The sequence below is a fragment of the Orbicella franksi genome, chromosome 1 (assembly GCF_964199315.1).
Source record: "Orbicella franksi chromosome 1, jaOrbFran1.1, whole genome shotgun sequence".
Taxonomy (NCBI): domain Eukaryota; kingdom Metazoa; phylum Cnidaria; class Anthozoa; order Scleractinia; family Merulinidae; genus Orbicella; species Orbicella franksi.
Genome location: NC_138145.1, coordinates 23,935,302 through 23,957,497, shown reverse-complemented (window position 1 = coordinate 23,957,497; position 22,196 = coordinate 23,935,302). Strand labels below are relative to the sequence as shown.

The 22,196-nt window shown below is 39.3% G+C and overlaps 2 protein-coding genes across 3 annotated transcripts in view; one reads left to right on the top strand and one right to left on the bottom strand.

The window, feature by feature from the left end:
• Nucleotides 1-1,142: 1,142 nt before the first annotated feature.
• On the top strand, nt 1,143-8,370 carry LOC145478987 (uncharacterized). The gene is made up of 5 exons (XM_081457211.1): nt 1,143-1,359; nt 3,229-3,269; nt 4,791-4,839; nt 5,210-5,290; nt 6,320-8,370. Exons 1-5 carry the CDS (start codon nt 1,267-1,269, stop codon nt 6,419-6,421), a joined length of 366 nt encoding a protein of 121 aa, XP_081313337.1. The 5' UTR covers nt 1,143-1,266; the 3' UTR covers nt 6,422-8,370.
• Nucleotides 8,371-8,394: 24 nt separating this feature from the next.
• The window catches only part of LOC145478275 (uncharacterized), a 51,117-nt gene continuing 37,315 nt past the window's right edge, over nt 8,395-22,196 (bottom strand). For both annotated transcript variants that reach the window (XM_081456242.1, XM_081456247.1), the window contains exons 7-15: nt 21,766-21,955; nt 17,830-21,052; nt 16,134-16,637; nt 15,498-15,715; nt 14,944-15,098; nt 14,401-14,851; nt 13,917-13,960; nt 11,603-12,008; nt 8,395-10,729 (exon numbers count right to left, since the gene is read on the bottom strand). In XM_081456242.1, the coding sequence (XP_081312368.1) occupies nt 10,687-10,729; nt 11,603-12,008; nt 13,917-13,960; nt 14,401-14,851; nt 14,944-15,098; nt 15,498-15,715; nt 16,134-16,637; nt 17,830-21,052; nt 21,766-21,955 (5,234 nt within the window). In that variant the 3' untranslated portion in view covers nt 8,395-10,686. The remainder of the gene's footprint in view (nt 10,730-11,602; nt 12,009-13,916; nt 13,961-14,400; nt 14,852-14,943; nt 15,099-15,497; nt 15,716-16,133; nt 16,638-17,829; nt 21,053-21,765; nt 21,956-22,196) is intronic.

Sequence of the window (22,196 nt, the reverse complement as noted above, 5' to 3'; positions counted from 1 at the left end):
CTAAAACAGCATCTAACAGCATTAGAGAGAAAACGGTCGTTGGGTGCCCCTGTAATTTATCCTATTTACAGAGAAGTTCTAGTTCGCACGAGCTGGTCCGTTAAGCCGAGAACAAGTCTTGAGTAGTTGGGCGGCAATCTTTTCGTTGTTCTCGTACTTTTCCCAGCTTGCAAATAGCTTAGCCTGGATATTCCTAGTGACACTACGTTGAATTCGTTTAAGTTTATTGTCTGATACAAGCCTGATTGTCACGGCTGTAAGTTTTGCCTCCCTACCAAGCCACTCGATTAATAAATACAACGGCAAACCGCATTGTTCCCCCGCTCGGAGATTGAGTGCGTTATGCCAACCTTCAAGATCATTATTGGTCCGGATCGGCTTGGTTTTGTCAATACTGTCGTCGTAAATAATGAGGTGCTCTTGTATGGAAAATAACTCTAGGTAAGGGAATGAAATAAATGACAACACACACAAGCGAAGGTAAACTTTTATTTAGACGTTGGCGAATTGACCAGTAGGACGTTGGCGAAGCGACTTAGGACGTTGGCGAATCGATCTAAGACGTTGGCGAACGAGACGTTGGCGAAACGACTCGTTGGCGAAACGACCGGATACCCCTTTCACCGGCCCTTTCGCCGCCATGTTTTTTTTGCATCCAGTGAGCTCAGTTTCGACCATCGGTTTCTCGTAAAAGTTGATGCTCGCACTCGAAAAACCAGTTTGACTGTAAACCGGAATGACTAGCCCGAGATTTGGGGCTAGAGCGACTTCAAAGGCTAAAGCAGATTTGTGCAGAGCCTCTTTTTTCGTCTCCTGTCCGCTCAAAAAAGCGATAAAAGAGGCTCTGCTCGCAGGGTGAGTCGAAGCGTGCAAAAGGTCGCTTGAGCCAAATTTCAATCCACGCTGATTTGTTTGATCAAGTTGCACCAGATAAACGGTCAAGCAGATAAATCATGCACGTATCAGAATGCTACCCTTCGTATTTATTTTTACGCGGAACAACTGTAGTCTTTTGTCAATTGTGGGAAAGAAAATTCATTTTGCCTCTAAGGTACGGTCTCCCAAGAGGTCGGCCTCGCTCTCACTCCCAATATGGAGAAAGACTGAGTCTAAATTCATGGTTGGCAAGACAACTTGTAAGCTTTGTTGTCAGCCATATTGTGGTCGCCATTGTGATCAAACAAAGTGTGCGTGTGGAAGGATTTTAGGATTTGGAGTTTTCAGTTGTTATCTTCCCTGGAGATTTTGCCCTTTTAACTTTTCATCATGTCTATGGCAACGAATTACAGATACGAAGTCGAGCGACCTGGAGCGAAAAATTTAAGAAAAGCTCTGAAAAGGCAAGAAGAGAGGATCAAGGTGTGTGGAACCCAGTCGATCTTTATTGAGTTTTTGTCTTTTGTGCCCTTGACTGATTGTATACAGATTATATCTATTGTCCTTTCATACACTGCAAGGAAAAGGTTCAATTTTATTTCTGTTATCTATATCCAATTATTTAAATTGTCGAAAGCCTCTTTAGAAAAGGTCCATGTACAGTGTAGGCTTTCTACTTGGAAGGTCAAATCTAACATGTATGAATGCACATGTACCACAGACAAACTCAAATACATGTACATGTAGAACTTGTAAACATGTATCCGAACTTAACTAACGCATGATAAATTCAAATTTGGAAGTGTTTTTCCAAAGCTCTGTTGCTACTACTTGTTAAAACACTCGTGATCGAGTTCCTAGTTCTCTTCAAATGCAGTCCGGCAAAAGAGAAATACATGTACTTCAGTTTTGATACTCAAATACCTGTTGCATCGTAAATTTGTACATCATAATGCGCATTTCGATTCAATTAAACTTCGAGGAAGCCAACCATTTCATGCCAAATATGTCAAAATAATTTTTTTTTCTCATTTGGGATTCTCCCACAAAAAGTTAAATTATTTAAATAATATATATGTTTATTTACTAAATGCGATTTTGAGACGGCATTACCACATTATATTGGTGACTAGTTGGGAGAAAATATATTCTTGTATATTTGTAAGAGGAATGCATTATATGTACATGTCTTGAAGGACCAATCACCACCACTAGTAATGCCTCTATAATGACAGCAAACAACCGTTCCATACATGTAAATTTACTCTTCTTCAATTGTAATCTAATCCCCAGTACAGATCTTCTACATGTACATGTACATGTACACTGTATCTTAACTGCCCTTATCTCTTATTAATAGGGGTATTTAATGGTCTTTGTGAGCATGTGTGAGCATGCGAGCAGTGTGTTTATTTTTGCAAACATGAGCAGTGATCAATTTTGTCATGTGAGCAGCAAGTGCTTTAGAAATTACAGATGGCGAGCAGCGAGCACTTCGTAAATTTTCTGCCAGCTGCAATCTCCCTTTTATTAAAACGTTGTTTTGCGCCAAGTAATCTGGCTGACACCTTCAAAACAGGACAACAGGTACAAAGCTAGGCAACATGGTAAGATCTTATCACGGTTCAACCGTTCCCAGCAGCTTACAGCCAACTATGCTTTGTTTGATATGCTGTTTGATGCAAAATTACTTCGCTTAGCTTTACGTAAGTCAGTGGTGGACACTAAAGCTTTCTAGGGCCCTGTTTACAAGCAAGTAGGTTCCCTCTCAAGAGGGTTAAAGATAGCCCGCCTTTACGAGCAAATGTTTCAGGTAGGATTACCCTACATGTACTACCTGGGACTGAACTCTGGCCAGTCAGTTTCACTAAAACGTCAACAAAATGAGGAAGCATTTTTCCACAAATATTCATGGCATACACATGTTTCTCAAATGATTCCCAGTTTGCCATATGGGAAACATTGTTTCCAGTGTCAATTTTTGTTTCCAAGATGCAAATTATGCTTCCGCTACACGGCAGAGAATTTTAATGAAAATCTGAGCGTGCAAGCAGTTGCATAAATTTTGCAAGCACGATCAAGCGAGCACTCATCTAATTTTTGCTAGCAATTCGAGTAAAGGCTTAATTTTGCGAGCACTTTCAAATTGAATGGGACCATTTGATGCTGCTATTATTGTTTAAGAAGACGTCGTCAGCAGGGCACTACAGTGTACACTGTTGGTAAAGAAAATTTATGTTGACAGCATAGTGCAGTACCTGATCATGTTATGAGCTGCTGACTGTAAAACAGGGCACTTTCAGTGACCACTGAGGTAGATTTAAACCCTCTAGTTTTATTTCTCTCTGGCAGAATGATGAGTTCAACTCAGAACAGGAAGCAAAGGTCAACAGGTAAGGCCTGTCTCTTCAAAGGAAAAGCTAGTAACTCTCTGGGGCTGACTGCACATTACAAGTACAGTACACCCAATGGCATGTATAAAATACATGTAGTTCCACTCTGTAAGCCTTCCCAAAAATGAGCCTAAACCCTCCACAAAAAAAAGCTGTCGTAAAACCCAGATGATGTCAGCTTTCCCCCACCTCCTCCTCCTAGATGTTCTCTCTGGGACCTCATTCTAAACTTTTCAAGGTCTTAATTAAAAATAAATGTTATACATGTACCTGCCAACTTTTTGTGAGTCACAGTTGTTGGATTTTTATCCTGGGAGTTCCAGGATTTTTGCAGGTGACCTGAACATATCCAAAGACATCCAAAGGGTTTCTGAGGAGGTTCTGAAGATTTTGAAAGATTATTTGAACGTGTGGTCCCAGTCCCTGATAATGTGCTTTGCCTACTGACACGGTCTCCAGCACCTTTCCCCTGAAAGTCGGAGAACTGGGGGAAGTTTAGTCATCATTCACACCTTTACATAGCTTACACATTTTTAACAGATGTGTCAGTTAAGACTTAAATACATGCCACTAAAATTATTCAGCTACAGTTGTAGGCATACGAAATTAGTCTGCACGCATGATATTCAACTCTCTGCCCTCCAGACAGGGAGAGATTCATACTGAAGCGGGTATAAAATGTTCTAAATGGGAGGTCCAGCAGATGTTGATCATGACCTTGACATTTTGCTGGGGGGGGGGGGGGTACTCTATAAATCATTAGGTGAGGGTGTGCTGCTGTGACACTGAACATCTTACCCCATACCAGACCATGATCAGCTTGATTTTGCACGCCTATTCTAGACTAGGTGCGGAAAACCCTTACCCTATCCCAGACTCCCCATTTTCTATGCAGAAACTTAAGTTATCACTATCGTAGTTCAACATACACTAACTAAACCGATACCGTACAAAGTCACTTTCAAGTTTCAATTTCTATTATAGAACCCCGGGCAAAAAACCCTGTTCCAGATGGCATTTAGTTATACACTGGGAATTTTTAGTAAATTATACCCTCTTCTGGGCCAAAACTGTCTGATTTCCATACCCTGTCCCAGATTAAACTGCCTGAAACACATACCCTTCACAGCGGCACATACCCATATAGCTTATATCTGGAAGACCCCCCCCCCCCCCCCCCCTTCGGAACATTTTGTTCATGACAGGTGACAAAACAATCAAACATGTCTCTCTTACAGTGGGAGTCTTTTGCTTTAGGGGGTGGAAAGAAGAGACCGGCCCTGGTTGTTTCATTGCTACCTGTATATTAATTATTAATATATAACAAAATTATTTCTGCAGCCACCTGACCCAAAAACTGCCAAAAACCCAGCATACAGGTGTTTTGTCATCAATTCTTGCGTGTTGTCATGTACATGATTTTGTATGGTACTGCACTTAATGATGACAGTTAGTGTACAGTTGTAGATTACAACTGTAGATGTTTTTTTTTTTACTCAATCACATATGCTCCTTCTGCAGTGAAATCAGGGTTAACCAAATTGCTGACTGGATGGAAAAGCAGGAAGAGGTAAATAGAACTTAGAATGTTTTTCCTATTTAAAGAAACTATAATTTCTATAATTAGAATTTAATACATGTATGATTTAATATTCATATTAATTGATTGAATTAAAAATGATAGATCAGAAAATAAAGACCACATGCAGTTACATGTAGGGCATTTTATGGTTATGTTTTATCAGTACATGTATGTAATATTTTACCTTTACACATTTGCAGACATTAATGTACTGCATTATTTTTATACAGTGTGAAGGCTTTTCTTTATCTGTAAAAATTCAGTCTTAAGGTTTTGACAATGTAACGTACAGTATATGTACATACAATTGAATAAATGGTCCACTGTTTTTAATCTTAGTCAAATTCTGATATCACAGAATAGTGAAAGACGCATGCTAAAGCAATGGGCTGCGGACACAAAAGAAGAGCTATCTCTGGCTAATAAAGAATTCACAGCTGTGAGTAAATTATAAATTATTTAGTGAAATCAGTATACAGCTACATGTAAACATATCAAATCACTTACAGTGTAGCAGTAACACTGTGCAGTAGTTTTACCATTCACAGAGGGAGATGTTCTGTGACATAGACAGACCCTTTTCATAAATGGCAGCCAATTTAAATTCTTTTGTATGCATTTAAATTAGCCTCTCTCTAATGTTGTTTGAGAGTTAAAACTCTTTAGAATTATCAACTTAAAAACGAGGTTAGTCAGGCTAATTTTAATACTTCCAAAATAATTATAATTGGCAGCCATTTATGGAAAGGGTCTATAATACTAATGTTGATGTTAATTATAAGCAACTGAATGCCAGTGGAAAGATTTCTGTGTTCTTTACTTTACTTCATACCATGTTGTAATCATGAAGGGGGACAAGAGGTCACTGGTTATAAAGCATTAGGCTAAATGGAGGGGCCAGACATGGGGCTTTGCAGTGTTGATTGTTTTTCTCATGTGGTGACTAAAATCTCACCTTGCAGTGTTGCGGTGATCTAAAACTCTAGTGTGCGTGTTTGTGTTTTTCACAATACCATGAATAGACAATGTATGAAATTATTTACGGTGCTGTAGTTTCTTGTCAACATTTTTATCTTTAAAAAATGCTTCTACATGTAGTATAACAAGTAACCAAGTCAGAAACAGAGACAAACGACATGCAGTATTGGTCAAGTTTTGCCAGGGGTTTTGTATATTCCCCTTTGTCAGTTTTTGATTAAGTAGCCATTGTCAATAGGTTATTTTGCTAGTTTGGGATGGCTTTGGTTACGGGTATAGAGGTTTAAATTATAAGAGTGATTATGTATGGCGTGTCTGCTGGGACAAATGTAAGTGCATGGCCAACATAGAAAAGTAGCCGTTGTGTAGAGGTGACCGTTAGTGCAGGTTTGACTGTCATTTGAGTATGTTCTCTATTCTGCATGGCAGTGAAAGACTTGTTAACCACACGGGTGCATCTCACAATGTTTAATTTGTTGTCTTGTTTTAGGTTAGAAGGGCTCAGCTTCGTAAGTTGCTGTATACAGAGCAAGCATTGTATGAGATGGAACTTAATGAACAAGGAAAATCTTTCTTTATTCAGAGAACATGACATTGAATGCATTGCATGCACATTAAGCAGATTAACTTCAGTTAATAGGAAAGATTAATTTAATGTTACAAGGTGACTCAGTTTGCTCATGTGTGCTATTATTTCAGTTTAGTTTCAGTCAATTTAACACCTGAAAAAATTAACTGACTCTTCAGATTTGATATACATGTACCTTTTTCAAATAATTATTGTCAAGAACTCCAGGAATGTCTGAATCAACAGCACCAACAACACTTGTATTTTTAAAAGAGTTCATGGGTAGCTGTGTGTAACGAGCTAGGGAGCACATGTATATTAGGTAAATAAGTATTCATAAACTTTGGTTTCATTTTTACAACGAAAACACACTAGCAAAGTTATTCATTGGCAGAATTATACGCTTCAAATGAGACTGTTGAACCCAGGGACTCCCATTTGAAAAGGTCAGGGAAGCTCGTCTCAAAATTTTAACTAAACCCTTAAAAGAGACCTTGTAATCTGGGTGTGGTTTGCTTTTGTCATGAGCACCCTGAGTGAGACCAGAATCCTTGATTTATACCCCTAGGTGATTAGCATCGCCGACCTGGTGATATGGTAATATGGGAATCCACCCCAGGGGGGTGGGGGGGGGGGGGCTGTTGAACCAAGTATTTATCACATATACCTGTGTATACACTGCAAAGAAGTTGAGAGAAGTCCAGGTAAAAAGGCTGTCAGCAGTTTGTGTGTGATGCAGCAGCCTACAGTCTACCTTTCACTTTTTGATGAGCTAGTCTTTATCGAAAAGACAGATACTTACCAAATATTTGATGAATAAAGCTTCATGTGGTCTGTCATCCAAAGATGCCATATTAATGGTACACCACTAACTGACCTTGGAATAAGAATAGCAAACTTTATTGTGTTGTACTGAGTCCTCATTGGTTATTCTCTCGGGTAGACTTCAGTTTGGGAGTTTGAGATGGAATAGATGTTTTCTCATGAGGAGGGCACTTGTAACACAGGCTAGATTTCCAGCCACGAGTTTAGAAACCAATTAGTACACAGACAGTAAAACCATTTTGGGCAAAGTGCATGTATAAAACTTGAGCATTGTTTAAGAAAAAGCTGGTTTTGACAACACCCAGAATTTGGTTATAACCATGCATGCAAGACATTTAACCCAGTCCACCAGATAGACGTTTGTGCCTCTATCTATACAGACTCCGCCCATGTTCTTCTTTCCAATATTTCGCCTCTGCACCAGTTTAGCAAAGATATGACAGTAGCCGGCTGTTCTACAGTGGTCCTCGAAGGGAAAAATCGTCTCTCTGATTTTTCTTTCAGGAGGACGGCTGTGACACAGGCTAATGCCCCTTGTTGACACTTGCTGTCTCATTGTTATATTGACAAACCCATTGCTGGGTTGAAAGGTTTTCTTTTCCTGAAATGTTAGCCGCGAAGTGCCCAGCATGCTGCTAGAGCAAGATTTATCAGTAGTTCTTCTGTACGGCTGAAATTATTGATGTTTTGTTCCCTGGATGTTGTGAATAAAACTCATTCAGAGAGAGCATGTGCATTCTCCACTTTTGTTGCACGAATTAAGTTCATCACTTATTAAGCACTTAATGACTGGCCCCAAGGGAAACTGTGAGTTTTGTTTCCCCAAGACCCTCAATGACCATTGAGGATGAGGTCCATTTTGTTTTGCTTGCCCTGTCGGCTTTCTTCCTTCCGTGATTTTTTCTTTTTTTGCCCAAAATAAGGGGGAGGCTTGGCCCCCCCTAAATTCGCCACTGAATTATGTATCCTCCAAAGATCTTAATGGGGCAAATCAATATCTGTTTTAACACATACTAGTTTTCAATACCAACACATTTGCAGCTGGGTGTAAAAATTAATGTTGTGAGGTGTACTAGAACAGTGTCGTTCAACCAGTTCACAATTGATATGCGACACAGGACTTGGCAGTTGACATGTTTGTGTGTAGCTATATAGGGGGGGGGGGGGGGGGATGTAAAATGTGTGTGTGTACTGAATTTACATAGAACATTTGAGAAATTGTTTTTAGGTAAGCTAAAATACCACATAAGCCCTCCTCCTTCTTTCGGACATTTTGAAATAAAAATGTGCCCCTAAGAAGGGGCTGGAGAGGCTTACTATTGGATTTGTGGCAGTGAAAGTTCTGTAGGAAAATTAGTTGCCTAAAGTGCGCAAGGGTTTCACATTAAATTTCACGTGAAAATTTGAAGTGATTTTTTTTGTGCAATTTGTTATGGAACTGAGGTTAGACTCCATGTGTAGCTCAGTTTGGTCTGTATGGTAGTCAGTGTGCATCTGTCAAAGTATAGCTACTGGAAATCTTCTGAAAACTGTTGCCAGCCTCCTTAATTGAAGGCAAAAAAGATAGACCACTGAGTTACCACAAGGTTATTGACCACAATAAAGAAGCAAAAATTCTCCAAGAAATGGTTTATTCAAATATTTTTACAAAAACAGCTGAAAAAGATGCATTTTAAATAAAGTTCAAGTGCAGTCCATTAAACACAAAATGTCATGTATATAAGAAACTATTTTCAATGAATGAATTCTAATGCTTTTAAATACGATTATATTTATTTTACAAGGTTGTTCTGATAAACTATGCCTCAAAATTTGGGTTTGTGCACTTCGTACTGAACACCATGGGTAATTTGACACTCATCTGTCAGTGCCTGAGACCAAACTGGTCCTCCTAGCTGTGGAACAGTTGTATTTTTGCCAATTTGTAAGATTATTCTGCTACCTCTTAGAATATCCAGTGCAACATACAAATTCAAATAATTGGCCATTTAACAAATTGATGTCAGTTTTTCATGAGTCCGTCCTGTTACTGATCATGAATTTCGTCATAACATAGTCAAAGTAGCTGTGGATCTGCAGACTAATTTGGCAATGTTATGACAAAATTCATTGTAAATAACAGGACAGACCCATGAAAAACTGACATCAATTTGTTATTTACGATAACAACTTGTCAAATTGTCCGCTCTCGCTCATTGAAGCATCGCATGGATTATACATTCGTGTGTCTGTCCGGTTATTGACAATGAAAATGAGCCAATGAGCACACGAGAATTTCTGCAGTTATCGTAAAATCTTTTTTTACCACAATTGCTACTAATCTCGCAATGATTGGCTAATTTGCCGTTGTCGATAAGAGTCCAGACAACGCTGCTCGCATCAATGTGTCACAATACCTTTTCAGCTCGTGCTCTGAAAAAACATTTTCTTTGACTTTCATATTGAGGTAAAAAACAAATCGAGATGTGGTTTAGCATGGTCTGTACTCTTATTGACAACGATACACGTCATCACAGTGGTCAAAATTTGTTGCACCTTGTGAGTCCACAACATTTCGACCACTGTGATGATGTGTATTGTTGTCGATGAGAGTACAGACCACGCTAAACCACATTCGATTTGTTAATTTCGACAGCAGTCAGTACTTAAGCTTTTTTAACTGTTCCAACATGCTTTGATGCCAGTTGAAATGGTTGAGCGACCAAACCATTTGAACTTGGCAAAGTGGCTAGGTTCTTTGCATCTTGACTTTTTCTGGCATACAGCCTTACAAAAGACTCTAACCTACAACACTTTGTCATTCGAAGAAAAAAAAAATGGAACATAAAGTGCTGGCACAGACAGTGATTGATGTATCGGCACCAAGTTTGTTTTCCATACTCCTTGTGTTCGTGTAAAAGCTGTGTTTGGCCACCTCAAGTGCTACAACCAGAAACACCTGTGTTGGCTTTGTTATGCATTATTAGTACATGAGGGGCAGGTAAGAGCTCGGGTGTCGTCCCCATACTGGGAACGTTCTCAGTCTACTTTTGAAAATAACTTTTAAACTCCCCATATTCTGCCCTTAATACATTGGGCATGAATCCAGGCAGAAGAAGGAAAACTGTCCTACCCCTAGTTTCATCAAAATTGTCTACAAGTTCCCTAAGACAGAGTCTGGACTTCACTATCTCAGCCTGAGGAAATGGAAATAGTCATAGCTTTAATAATGGCTCAGTGTTTCAGGTTGGGATGAACTGATGTGCCTTGGCCTCAACATTCCGACAGAACCAACAGGCAGCCAACATTTTAACTAACAGCTTACAAAATAACGTACGACAAATACACTGCTAGCTGACAATCATACTTTGATATCCAGACCCTCTGAAAAAAGCAAAAAACCAAGCCATATTTTCTTACTATCTACTAAAAATTCACTATATATAGTTTTCCATGAGGTTGAGTTACTAATCTTTGCTTTGTACTCAGCAGTGTAGATCACTCTTCAGCGGATGTTTAAGCATTTTCCTGGTGATAACAAGAACATGTATCATTGTAAGACGATATGCCACACAAATTTTAATTTGCAAACAAACTCTTAGAAGTCTTAAGAGGGTTTATTTACAGGGAGGTAGGGTTGTCATTATACTCATATGTTTCTTCATTTTTCTTTGTCATATTTACAAGGCCAGTAGGCTTACCCTGGCCGTGAGGCTAAGTTATTTTCCTTGTAAATACATGTAGTCTTCGTGGGATATTTTTATATTGGCTCCGAGAAGTGTGATCAGGTGTCATCAGAATCCACTTTCGCCTCACAATGTCACTATTTTCATGCAGACGTATGACAAGAATGAAGACAAAAATCAGTTAGGATATTGTCTCGGTGTCATACCTCAAAGTTCTCAGACCTATGAAGTTGAAAATGTTATTACTTTACATAAAACCATTGCTGATTATACATATTCTTTCCTACTCTTTTTTGATGCGAGTCAAACGTTATTCTTTGAGGAAATCAGTAACGTAGGTCAGTGAGGAAATATGGAAAAGTTGGGAAGGTGGATGGGCAATATCTCTGGAGAAAGCTTATAACTCTGGGGAGAGAGAGAGGGAGAGAGTCGAGGCTAACAAGTGAAAGTGTTCAGGACCGTTACTTTACGGCTTTGGATCAGGCTGTTCTGGTCAAGCCGAATTCTGGGAGAATTTGAAATTACACAATGTAATAGACCACAACGTTGTTGAGGTCTCTGGAACCCGCTGTCCATTATTAATTGTGTATTAATAATAATAATAATAATAGTAATAATAGTAATAGTAATAGTAATAATAATAATAATAATAATAATAATAATAATAAATTGACACGAAAGATACCAGTTGAAGTGAAGAATGCAATCCACTTACCTCTTAATCTTTGCGACCCCTTCGTCTTTGTTCCCATTTGGAGCTTTATTTACTTCTCCTATTTGTTCTTTCGTGGTGAAAGTGGATTCATGCAGTGGGTGTGAAGCTGCACCACTGCAGCCTGGCAGACCTGTTGGTCTATACGTGGAGTCATACAATGGATTTGCAGCAGCAATTTTAGGTTGTGGTTTGAATGTAGAGAAACTTCTCTCCATTTTGTTGCCACTGACGTCTGTAGAGTGTGGGTGGTACGTGCACTGGACAGGACCATTTGCTACAACCATTTCAGGTTCTGGTTTAAATGTCAAGACACTTGTCTCCATTTCATTTCCACTGACGTCTGTGGCATGTGGCTGGTAGGTGCACTGGACTGGACCATCTCCTTTAGTCCCGACGACGTTATTTACTAGTTAATTAAACAGAGCAGCTGAAAATTAGCATCTAACCTACACTCAAATCCTCCTCCCCTGTGACATATGAACTCCCACCACTCTTTCATTGGTACTATTTTGCCCTGGAACATCCTGGTTTATTGCAGCTGGCTTACGAATTGAAATGCAAGCCAAAGCAAACACCAGATAGTTTTGGAACTAGTGAGACAATCTCAGATAGTGCAGAGTGCAATTGAAAGCTCTGGTACAGTAGTCCCATAAGTACTCACCCCTGCTCGGTTCACTTCCGGTTCGTGTCTACCTTGGTAGTCTGCTACGGCTTTTCCCTTTTGCAGTGTGTATGTTTCAAGGTTGTATTTTCATTCAAGGTCCAAAAATTACGCACAAATTAATTACTACTGTTGTTTTACGTTGATTTTTGTTCATTTTAAATTCAATAATACGCTGAAGCAACAAACGTGACAATTTAGCTCTTCACGCCAACTTTGTAACTTGATACTTTTGTTTTCCTCGCAAAGGCATGTAATATGAAACCCTTGTTTTCTCCAAAACATATGGAAGATGTCCTTGTTTTTTGGAGGTAAATGAAAGAAAGTTAAATATCTGATGTAGTGATGAAGAAACGGAACAGAAACGATGTTGTTTTACTAAAAATGCAAATTTTTACCGATGAACAAGAACTAATTTAATTATCAGACAGTCATGAAATACCACTTTCTTTTTCTGTTGCCAACTTTGTTGTTAACAATAAAACAATTCAAAATTAACACACAACGATATTGATGACTGAGAAGCATTTCAACGAAAAGTATTGAAGATAAACAGCGCTACTTGGCGCTTTCATTAGGTGCCACGTTATCTGCAGCAATATTTGAGCATTTTCCTGGTTTCTTTTGTTACAAATTTACAATTTGCAGAGTTTTAAAGCCACTAACTTGGGAACTTTTTGGTCTCTTTTACAGACACAATTAAGGCAAGAAATAAACAAACCGCTGAGGAGAAGCAATACATTTGAACCCTGACAAGCACACTATTGTAGATTGAAAACAGCAGATGATATTTGTTGAACCGACCTGTGTGTAATTCTAAAAGCTACGCAGCCACAGTAATGTTTCACTTTTGCAATAAAAAGGGACAATTGGCGCTACCTGAAAAATAACTGCCGTCCTTGGTCACATGACATGATATATAAAATACAGTGTGGAAAGATAGTGTATAACACGATGCTAGAGTACATGCGTCTTACATGTTGAGCTCTACCATAAGGAAAACCACTCAACTTTTGTGTGTGATTCTGTATGCAATGTGTCCTTCACTTAATATAGAAGCCACAAACGCTAACTAATCTACGCATGCGTTTAGGACAAATTACTTCTGTTCTAAGGAGAATGGTACCACAAGGAGAGCAAGGGGTTACCTGAAATAAATATATAGCTTTGCGATGTTCAAAGCTAAGTGATGGTGATGTAATGTGTTTTAAGTAGAGTACACATGTACCTTTCCCACCCTACCCCCACTACTTCCTTGCCTCTAGACTAATTAATTAATTGAAATTAATTAATTAAACAAACATTAAAGTTTACACCTTAGCGCCATAGGGCCATAGCGCCATAGGGCCATAGCGCTATATCGCCTTAGTCCCTTAGCGGGAGGCAGCTCCCATAACCATCCCAGTAGTGCACTCTGCACTAAAAACTTTGTTACACCACAAATGATTCTTAATTTAATCATTACAAAAATAACAACTAAATACATCGCCTGTTACGATCTACTTAGAATATCATTGTCATCCCACTAACCAGTAAGTGATCTAAATATTGATCCTTGCTGATCCTTGCACAGCATGAATTCAATTTAAAATTTAGTAGGATACCTAACAAGTTTTCGAGGGACTTAGATCAAAGCTAGCAGTATTTACTTACGATTACGCATCACTGTTTCTTGGCCTTGTACTGAGGCAATTTTCCTGAAAAAATCAATCAGAAACAGTATTGCTTGCAATTTTGCGACTGCCATTTAAAATGTTTTTGTGCATCTAATATCAGTGAGATTATTGAGCGATTGTCTATGGTGATCGTGGAAGAATTGCAACTGTGGCCTACTATGTTCTGTTATGTTAATGTACATTATTTGTTTCATCATTTGGCTTCATTGGCCCTGAACAGTCCACTTGGGAAAGTGGTAATTTAAGATGTTTATTTATTTATTTTATTTACTGTAGTAATTCTATGTGTTTGAACCATTGGTTACCTCTCTTGAATCATTTACTTGTACTTTTAGAATGTCACTAAATTTCAGGATGTTTAGTTAAAAGCCCAAAATATCAGTCATCTCTGCCCTAATTTCAAAAGTGCCAAGCTGTTATTTGCCGTTTACGAAACAACCCCAAGATGAAATCGAACTTACCATTCCAGCTTCTTTCTAAATTTGTAGATGCCAAAGGAAACTGCCAGAAGTATGATTACACAAGCCACACTCAAACTGATTACAATTGAAATCTTTTTGCTGTGTTGGACCTTCAAATTGGATACAATCAAGATCTTTGCAGTGGTTTTGTCAGTAGACCCCAGCAGAGCCCCACCTGTGGGATTTTCTAGTTTAACCCAGATCACGCTTTCAGACGTCTCTATCTCATTGTCGACATTTAATGTGAAAGATTCTTTCCATTGGCCATCTGTCAGAGACACATTCCCGGATCTTGGCTGTATCAGGTGGAGGCTGTCCGAGGAACTATTTTGATACACTGACCATTCCACTGTAATGTTACCTTGTGAACCTTTGGATCTCCGAACAAAAATCTCCAGTTTGGTAACTTTTTCCACACGTGAAACTTGGATGTCCCCTTGCGAGTCATAAACTATCCAAATCAAACGACAGCATTAGGATTATTTGCCTTTGAAAGTATTGAAGAGAATCGAATTACCCCATCTTTTTGGTATTATCACTTACTTGAGTAATTCTTGTCAAGGAGAACCAAGCCATTTTGCGCATAAAATGAAAAAAAGAAAGCAAATTGAGTCAGGTGACAAACGTTTACTTCCAGAAGTTTCATTGAGTGGTTCACGTAAGTCCAAGGTTCGGAACAAGTAAGAGCTGCGTCATACCTGGAAGAAATACAAAACCCGTATTGGTGCTCAAAGATACTTGGTAAACAGCAACAGTCAACATCTGTTTTCCCACATTGTGCTAGGATCATTCCAATGTAATGGTTGCTTTTAAGATCTTTCCCTTGTTTAAGCCAAGGCTTGCTTTACAAATTTGTCTCCAGTCTATTCAGTAGCTCAAGCCTTAACATCTGCAAACTGAATATGTTGAGCATTTGCGACTTTCTTTTAGTTAATGAGGCTATTTCTAGGTCGAAGGCTCAGTGAAATGTTTCTTACACATCACGGCAATATAATTACTATGGATTTGTCAGTGCTACTTACAAACCACATGTTGTTGCAAGTTCTTTTACTCTAGAGCCCAACCACTCAGTTCAAAGCGAAGGAAAAGATATTTACCAAGTTTCGTTTTCCAGATCCCACAGATATAGCACAGGGTCTATGTCTTCGTTGGTAACTTCTTTATTGACGTGCTCTTTGTTCGCTTTGATCAAGTTATTGACGTCAAAGAACATAGAGAGTTTGATTGGCTTAGCAAACTGGAATCCTTCTTGCACCATGTTATTCTGCGGATCCAAAGCTTTGATCTGGAAACTGTAGTTTCCTAGCATGAATTGCTGTTGAGAGTAGAACAGTGAGACATTAAAAGCAAATTTCAACCAAGTTATGGGACAGTACGAGAATTGAGAAGTAATAATTTGGCAAACAGTACTAAAGGATGCAGTGACTTACGGTAACAACAGTACGGACAACAGTAACAACAATTTTCATTTGTGATAATTTGTTATTTTCATCTTCTGGGTGCTTGACCTTTGTTGATACTGTAAAGAGGAATTACACTCTGAAAAGCACTACGACCATCATGGTAAACGAACAAGCCTAGCTATAGCAGAGTGAATCATCAAGAAGTGAAGAAAAATTTCAATATTGCGTACGGCCTATCAAGCAACTCAAGCTTCATCAACTTAACAGCCGGTTATTGTACTGTAAAACAACTCAACCTAACTTTTCTTTCCAGGGTTACACCTTGCATACCTTTGGTTTTGTCCTACTTGGATTACTGACAGGACCCTCCTCAGTTTTGTTTTTGCTCAGCATCTTTTCATCCAAGCTATAGCATCGCAACTTCACTTCCTCTTCAACAGCTCCTTCAGGTACAGACAGTGTCCCATATGTCTTCCCAATGCCTCCATCTTTACGTGTTCCGTTGTCGTACACATTTACTGTATCAAAGAAGAACGAAGCTTTTGATGAATTATCAAAGATATATTCGGATTTCCCGACCACTATTCCGTCAGAAGATAACCAATCTGAAAGTAAACCAGCTCCATTTATTGCTCGCACTGTTGCATAATACTTTTTTCCGACTACTAGAGTGCTGTCTTTCAGGTTGGCACGCCAAACAGTGGTGTTAATAACCTCTTCAAACTCTGATATGTCGACTAGATTAGGTCCAGTTCCCCACGCCACCTCGTATGACGTCACTCCACTTTCTGGGTCGCTCGCAGAGAAATAGGCGAAAATTATATCAAGAAATACCTGAAGAGCACAAGATTAATTGCGTTCAGTAATAATATAATGACTTATAAAGAAAATTGGCTATGCTGTAGAACTAAAAAGAGCTAGACAATCAAGAGAGGTTTGAAAGACCATCCTTATTATCAGCAATATGTAGATTTAGCGATCGAAACTTTAATGTGGAGTTCTACATTAATTTTGTTTACTATTGTCTTGCTCTGGACCTGACAGAAGCACTCAATTCTGGTAAATTACTGTAGCAGCCAATATGAAGTCAACTATTATATGCGATCAGTCTCATTTCATTTGTTGTAAATTAGCAGTACTGTAGCAGTTGACTACGTCCCAAAAACACATTTCAACAAAGCGACAATAGTGAACAAACAAACAAACCGAGGATGTCGTCTAAACAAAATGTAAGGATTACCTCATGCTAGTATCGGATTGAAAATGTTTGTTTGCTTTTAAAACCGAAAAATCCTTAACTAAAGGTTGTCAAAGGAAAGAAATTGACATGAGGCCAAGAAACCTATAGAAAATTGCAAGAATGTCTCAAAATTCGTTTGATATACCTGCGTATTCAAATTAACAAATTGACGTCAGTTTTTTATGCGTCTGTCCTCTTATTGACAATAAATTGCGTCATAACATTGTCAAAGTGGCTGTGGGACCACAAGCTGCAGGCGAGTGGTTCCGCATGTTATGATCATGTTATGACAAAAATTTTGCCGTAAACCAAAGTAAGTAACTTTTTTTCAAAATGACGCTAACATTGTCAATAGCTTCTCTTGCTTTTTGATTGGCTACTTGAAAAAGTCCATAAAATCTCATTGGTTTAAAAGTTGACAGCTTGACAGCTGAAAGTTGAACTTGAAAGTTGCATAAATTAAACTTTTATCCGTCTGTACTCTTATTGATGATAAAAATGAGCCAATCAGCGCACGAAAATTAGTTTCGAAATTAATTGTAGTTTCAAAGGTCCCCCTCCCTGTGTGCTTGATGTACAGTCGTTAGGAAGGACGGGCAGACAACGAACCTTTTAATCTCATTTGACTTGTGAGAGTCGGACCAAGAACGCGATAAATAATTAACTTTAATACCATGTAATGACAGGTCGTCTGCGATAATGTAAACACTCGGGTGGAAAATATAGTAGAGCTTAAAGACTTTCTAGCCAAAAGATATGAACATTAAGGATTTTCATTTCTCTCACCTGATAGTCCATATCTGGTCCCATGACTCCATCCCTAACATATGTCATGACGGGTGGTGTAGTGTCTATGGTAACACCATCACTGTGAGCAGCTGAACACATCCGGGCTCCATTGCAGGCAATAACTGTGATGTAATAGGAATCTCCGTGCTCCAAAGCAAATCCATAGTGGCTTCCATTTGGCCTCATTCCCGTACTTTCGCAAACTCGGATGTCGTCTGTCATTGGCTGCTTGCCCACGCACCAGAAATACTCTACAATGTCGCTTTCGTTATCCAGAAAATCAATCCACCTGGCGTGGATCTCTCGCGTATTGTTGCTAAAAGTTATATCCGTATCTTGAAGATCGCGTGTAGAACACTGACTGTTTTGGCTGAGTGTTGAGTTTTCAGAACAGTTTGCGTTTTGATCACTGCCAAGTCCATCATACACTACTCCAGGTACTGGAGCGGTTGAATCGATCATGAAGGACTCTGAAAACGAGCTACTTGATACACCAGCTCGAGTGGTTTCAAGTAGTTCCACAGTGTAGACGTGCTCGGACCCAGCAACGAACAACGATCCATCCTCTAAGTGAACATCAACTCCATGTGTTGTGTTACTCAAATGTGAATTTGCAACACAGGATGTATCATCACAAATAGCTGATGTAAAACTGGAAGAATTTTTAAGACGAGGCGAGGAGCAAGTTCTCCCTGTGCACACTGAACAAGATTCCTCAAAACCTCCAAATGACTTTCTTCCTTTTTCACAAGGTACGCAAGACATGGGGCGTAAGCTCTGTAAACCAGAAACACTAGTACGGAAGTAATTTGAAGGACAATATGTTGCCACGAAAACTCTTCCTGTGCTTAACCACTGATCACTGTTAGGCCATGTAAGGATGTCAGGTATCCCGAATAAGATAGTATTACCTTTGAAGGATACAGATGTTCGAGTCTCCATACCAGGATCAACTTTTAACTCTCTGGCAAGCACCAATCCTAGATTGGCACATTTGTTAGGTCCTTCTTCTTGATAGGGGTTGCTAGAATGATTCCCTTTAAAGCCAAGCAGTTGGACCCCTTCATTACCATTTAGAGATTTGATGCCCATTGCGACAATGGACTCTTCCTCACGAGTGTTAACATCAAGATTTCCACTCAGCTCATCGATAAATCTCCCAGATCTGTACTCACACACCTCGTGGTAAGAGTTTGATTTGGTGGTGAACTGAAACACTTTTAGTAATCTCGATGTCTTAGACAACACTACAAGAGCATCAGTCTCAGTGAGATGTAAATAGAGAGGTGCCACTCCATCTGCAGACTCAGCTAGACAGATTGTTTTACGGAGAATCAAAGTCTGTGTTGAGTATATAAGGACACAGCAATTCTGTCCATCTCCAGCAGCTACTGCCAGAAGACGGTCATTTAAGGATATTGAGTGCCCAAAGTTTGGATCTTTCATTTTTTCGCCAATTGTCTCAGTAAACATCCATTCTCCAGCGTTCTCTCTAAAAACAGCGACGACACTGCTATTGGTGGTCAAGTTGGTTCCAGTTACTGCCATAACGTGCGCACTGAGAGCAAACACCTGTCCAAGGTCATCTGCCCATGTCTCACTTTGAGAGCAATGGGACTTTGAAAGGCTTTTGCATTTACCAATTATAGAGGTCTTGCCTAACATAGTATCACCAGAGTTGGTAGCAGAATGCTGATAGAGGTATACTTTGTCATCAAGAAGAAAGCCTGTTTTGTTTAGATATGAAACTATTTTAACTTGTCCTTTAGAATTAGAGAGGTCATCTAGTGTAATAGTATGGCTTGCGGTTCGATTTTTCAGTGACTGTAGCACCACTTTACCTTTACATCCAATAGCTACAACATCATGTGGTAAAACCGCCAGTGAAACACCGAAGTCTTTGGTTGGTAAGGCTGGCTTGAAGTGTACGTCACTTAATGCAGATGGTTCATTGCGAGACCGTTTGACACAGCATGGGCCCTCTGAGTCAGCGAAACCCGGAATTACTTTCATTGTTTTGGACCAGGAGGTAGTATTTGTGTCGTTTTTGTCACTTGTCACTCTATTGACAATGATTTTAAATTCGGCCGTACCATTCATCATCTTGTGTTCAGGAGTAGAATGTGTGTTGTTGTATGCTACGTTTGCATCACTTCTGACAGTCAGTTCTAATTTTGCCGGAGAAGAGATGTAGGTGATATCGGTGTCTAATGCACTTCTGTTGACAGGTGGAATCCTCAAGTTCGGCCACCATCGCAAGTGCTCATTTTCTGCAGCTTTGTCACAGATGGCAAGAATACGAGCTGGCGGAGGGCTTGGTTCCATTTTCACTCCATCACTGGAGGCCTCGGAGAAGATACCTCCTTCATTCAAAACCCTTACTATACCCCGGTAACGTTCCAATGGTTGAAAGCTTATAGTTCTTAATGTTATGTTGCGTTGCCATGGCAGCACTTCCATGAAAGATTGCTTAAGAAGCTCTCCATTCCAGGAAATTTCCTTAATAAGGCGTGGTACAGAGAGATTAGAGGACAGCTTTGCCACTGCTACCTGAACACGTAAGCGTGAAAAGTAACGTCCAGTTACATTCCACCTCAGCGACAAACTTGATGTGTCCCCCTTCCAGTCAATGTCTGCAAAATTGTTTGAAACATCAATAACTTCACCCAGTGTCGGTGCTTCTCTAATGACTGTGCATGGATCTGATACTATTTGCCTTCTAAGCTTGACTTCATTGACGGCATACACAGTGGAGAAAAGTTTTGTTCCCGAATGGAGTCTGTTAATAATAGCAGCACCACTTGTTCTCCTTCCCACCGACCTCATAGACACCACATCACATGAAGCCTTTGCTGTTCCAACACACCAGTCATACTTCGCAATTCCACTCTCCTGGTCTCCAAATTCTTCCCAGCTGGAAGTCACATGTTCTTCAGAGCATCTAAATGTAATTGGAGAACTAGAGTTGTTTTTCAGAGTGGGCAATGTCAAATCAATCAAGACACCATTGCTATTTGTCTCTGATGACAAGCCAATTCCATTTGTACCTTTCACGATAGCGTAGTAGGTCTTTCCATGTGAAAGGTGAAGGCCTTTGATTGTGTAGCTTGTGTTCAACCCTGCATCAATAAAGGGTGTGACTGTGCAGTTCTGGATAACAGAACTCAGGCAAACATCATAGTTAGATATGCCACTTTCCAGATCAGTGAAAGGAGTCCAACTGCGAAAAAATAATGACCAGGAGAAAAAATCAAACTGTTTGATTTAGTGCAACTACCTTTACAAAACCAAATTAACAAGCAACTGACTACATTCGGTGTTGAGTGCAATCACTGCTAGTGAATGCTCAATGCTAGTTGGATTTTGATGTCAGTTGAACCTCCACTGGTGTCCACCTCTCTTAAAAGACTTACTTTTTCTTCTCGACCTTGTGCTCATCAATACATTTCACCCTTTTTAAAACCTCCCTACAATGGTCACTTCTCTGCAATGGGAAGTGAATTATACGTTACGTTGAGAAGTTCAACTGCATGAGGCATCCAAAACTCTTCTTGATTTAAATTACTGTTATTCTGAGAGATCATGTGGGAGCATCTTCTAAAAAATTATTTGAAAAAAAATCTGATATTTGAAAGTAAAACCACAATTTGGTTGATCAACAAATCCCTGCAATTTGAATCCTCTGGGTTAACTAATACATAAATCTAGTGCAGTTAGAATCTAATCTAAAAAGACTGGTCTCTTGAGTTATCTAGTTTTATTTGTCATCAGCATTGTTCGTGGATGGTGGTTACGTTTGTCTAGACATGATTATCCAGAGGGATTTAGGTCTTAAACAATCTTGGGCATTTTGTTCTAACTACACAATTTTTGCTGCGAGCCCTCTTATTCGGTCTTGTGTTTACACTACAATATATCTACATGATGGGTTACCTTACAACCACTTTAGCTGAATCTGACTGGTAGATAACATGCATGTTACCAGCAACAACCCATACTTTGACTCCTATCGGAGGAGTAAAATCGACCGTGAATCCATTGGAGAAAGAAGTTATTTTAAGACCTGCGCCGTTTATGGCCGTTACAATGAATCTGTACTGTATACCACTTTCGAGATCTAAACCTGTCAAAAAAGAAAAAAGATCAGTAATTTGGCAGCACATTTAATTACAATTGAAATGGCAATTTGGCACAAATTTGCCAATTGCTTTTGAATTGGTCAAAAAAAATACTTATTACGTGGTGCACCTTTAGTGGGACAAAAGGAAAAGTCTTATCACTTGGAAATAAAAAATATATTAATTTCTATGATGATGGATACCCAGTAACAATATTAATTATTGTCACTTCCAAGAGAAAACTCA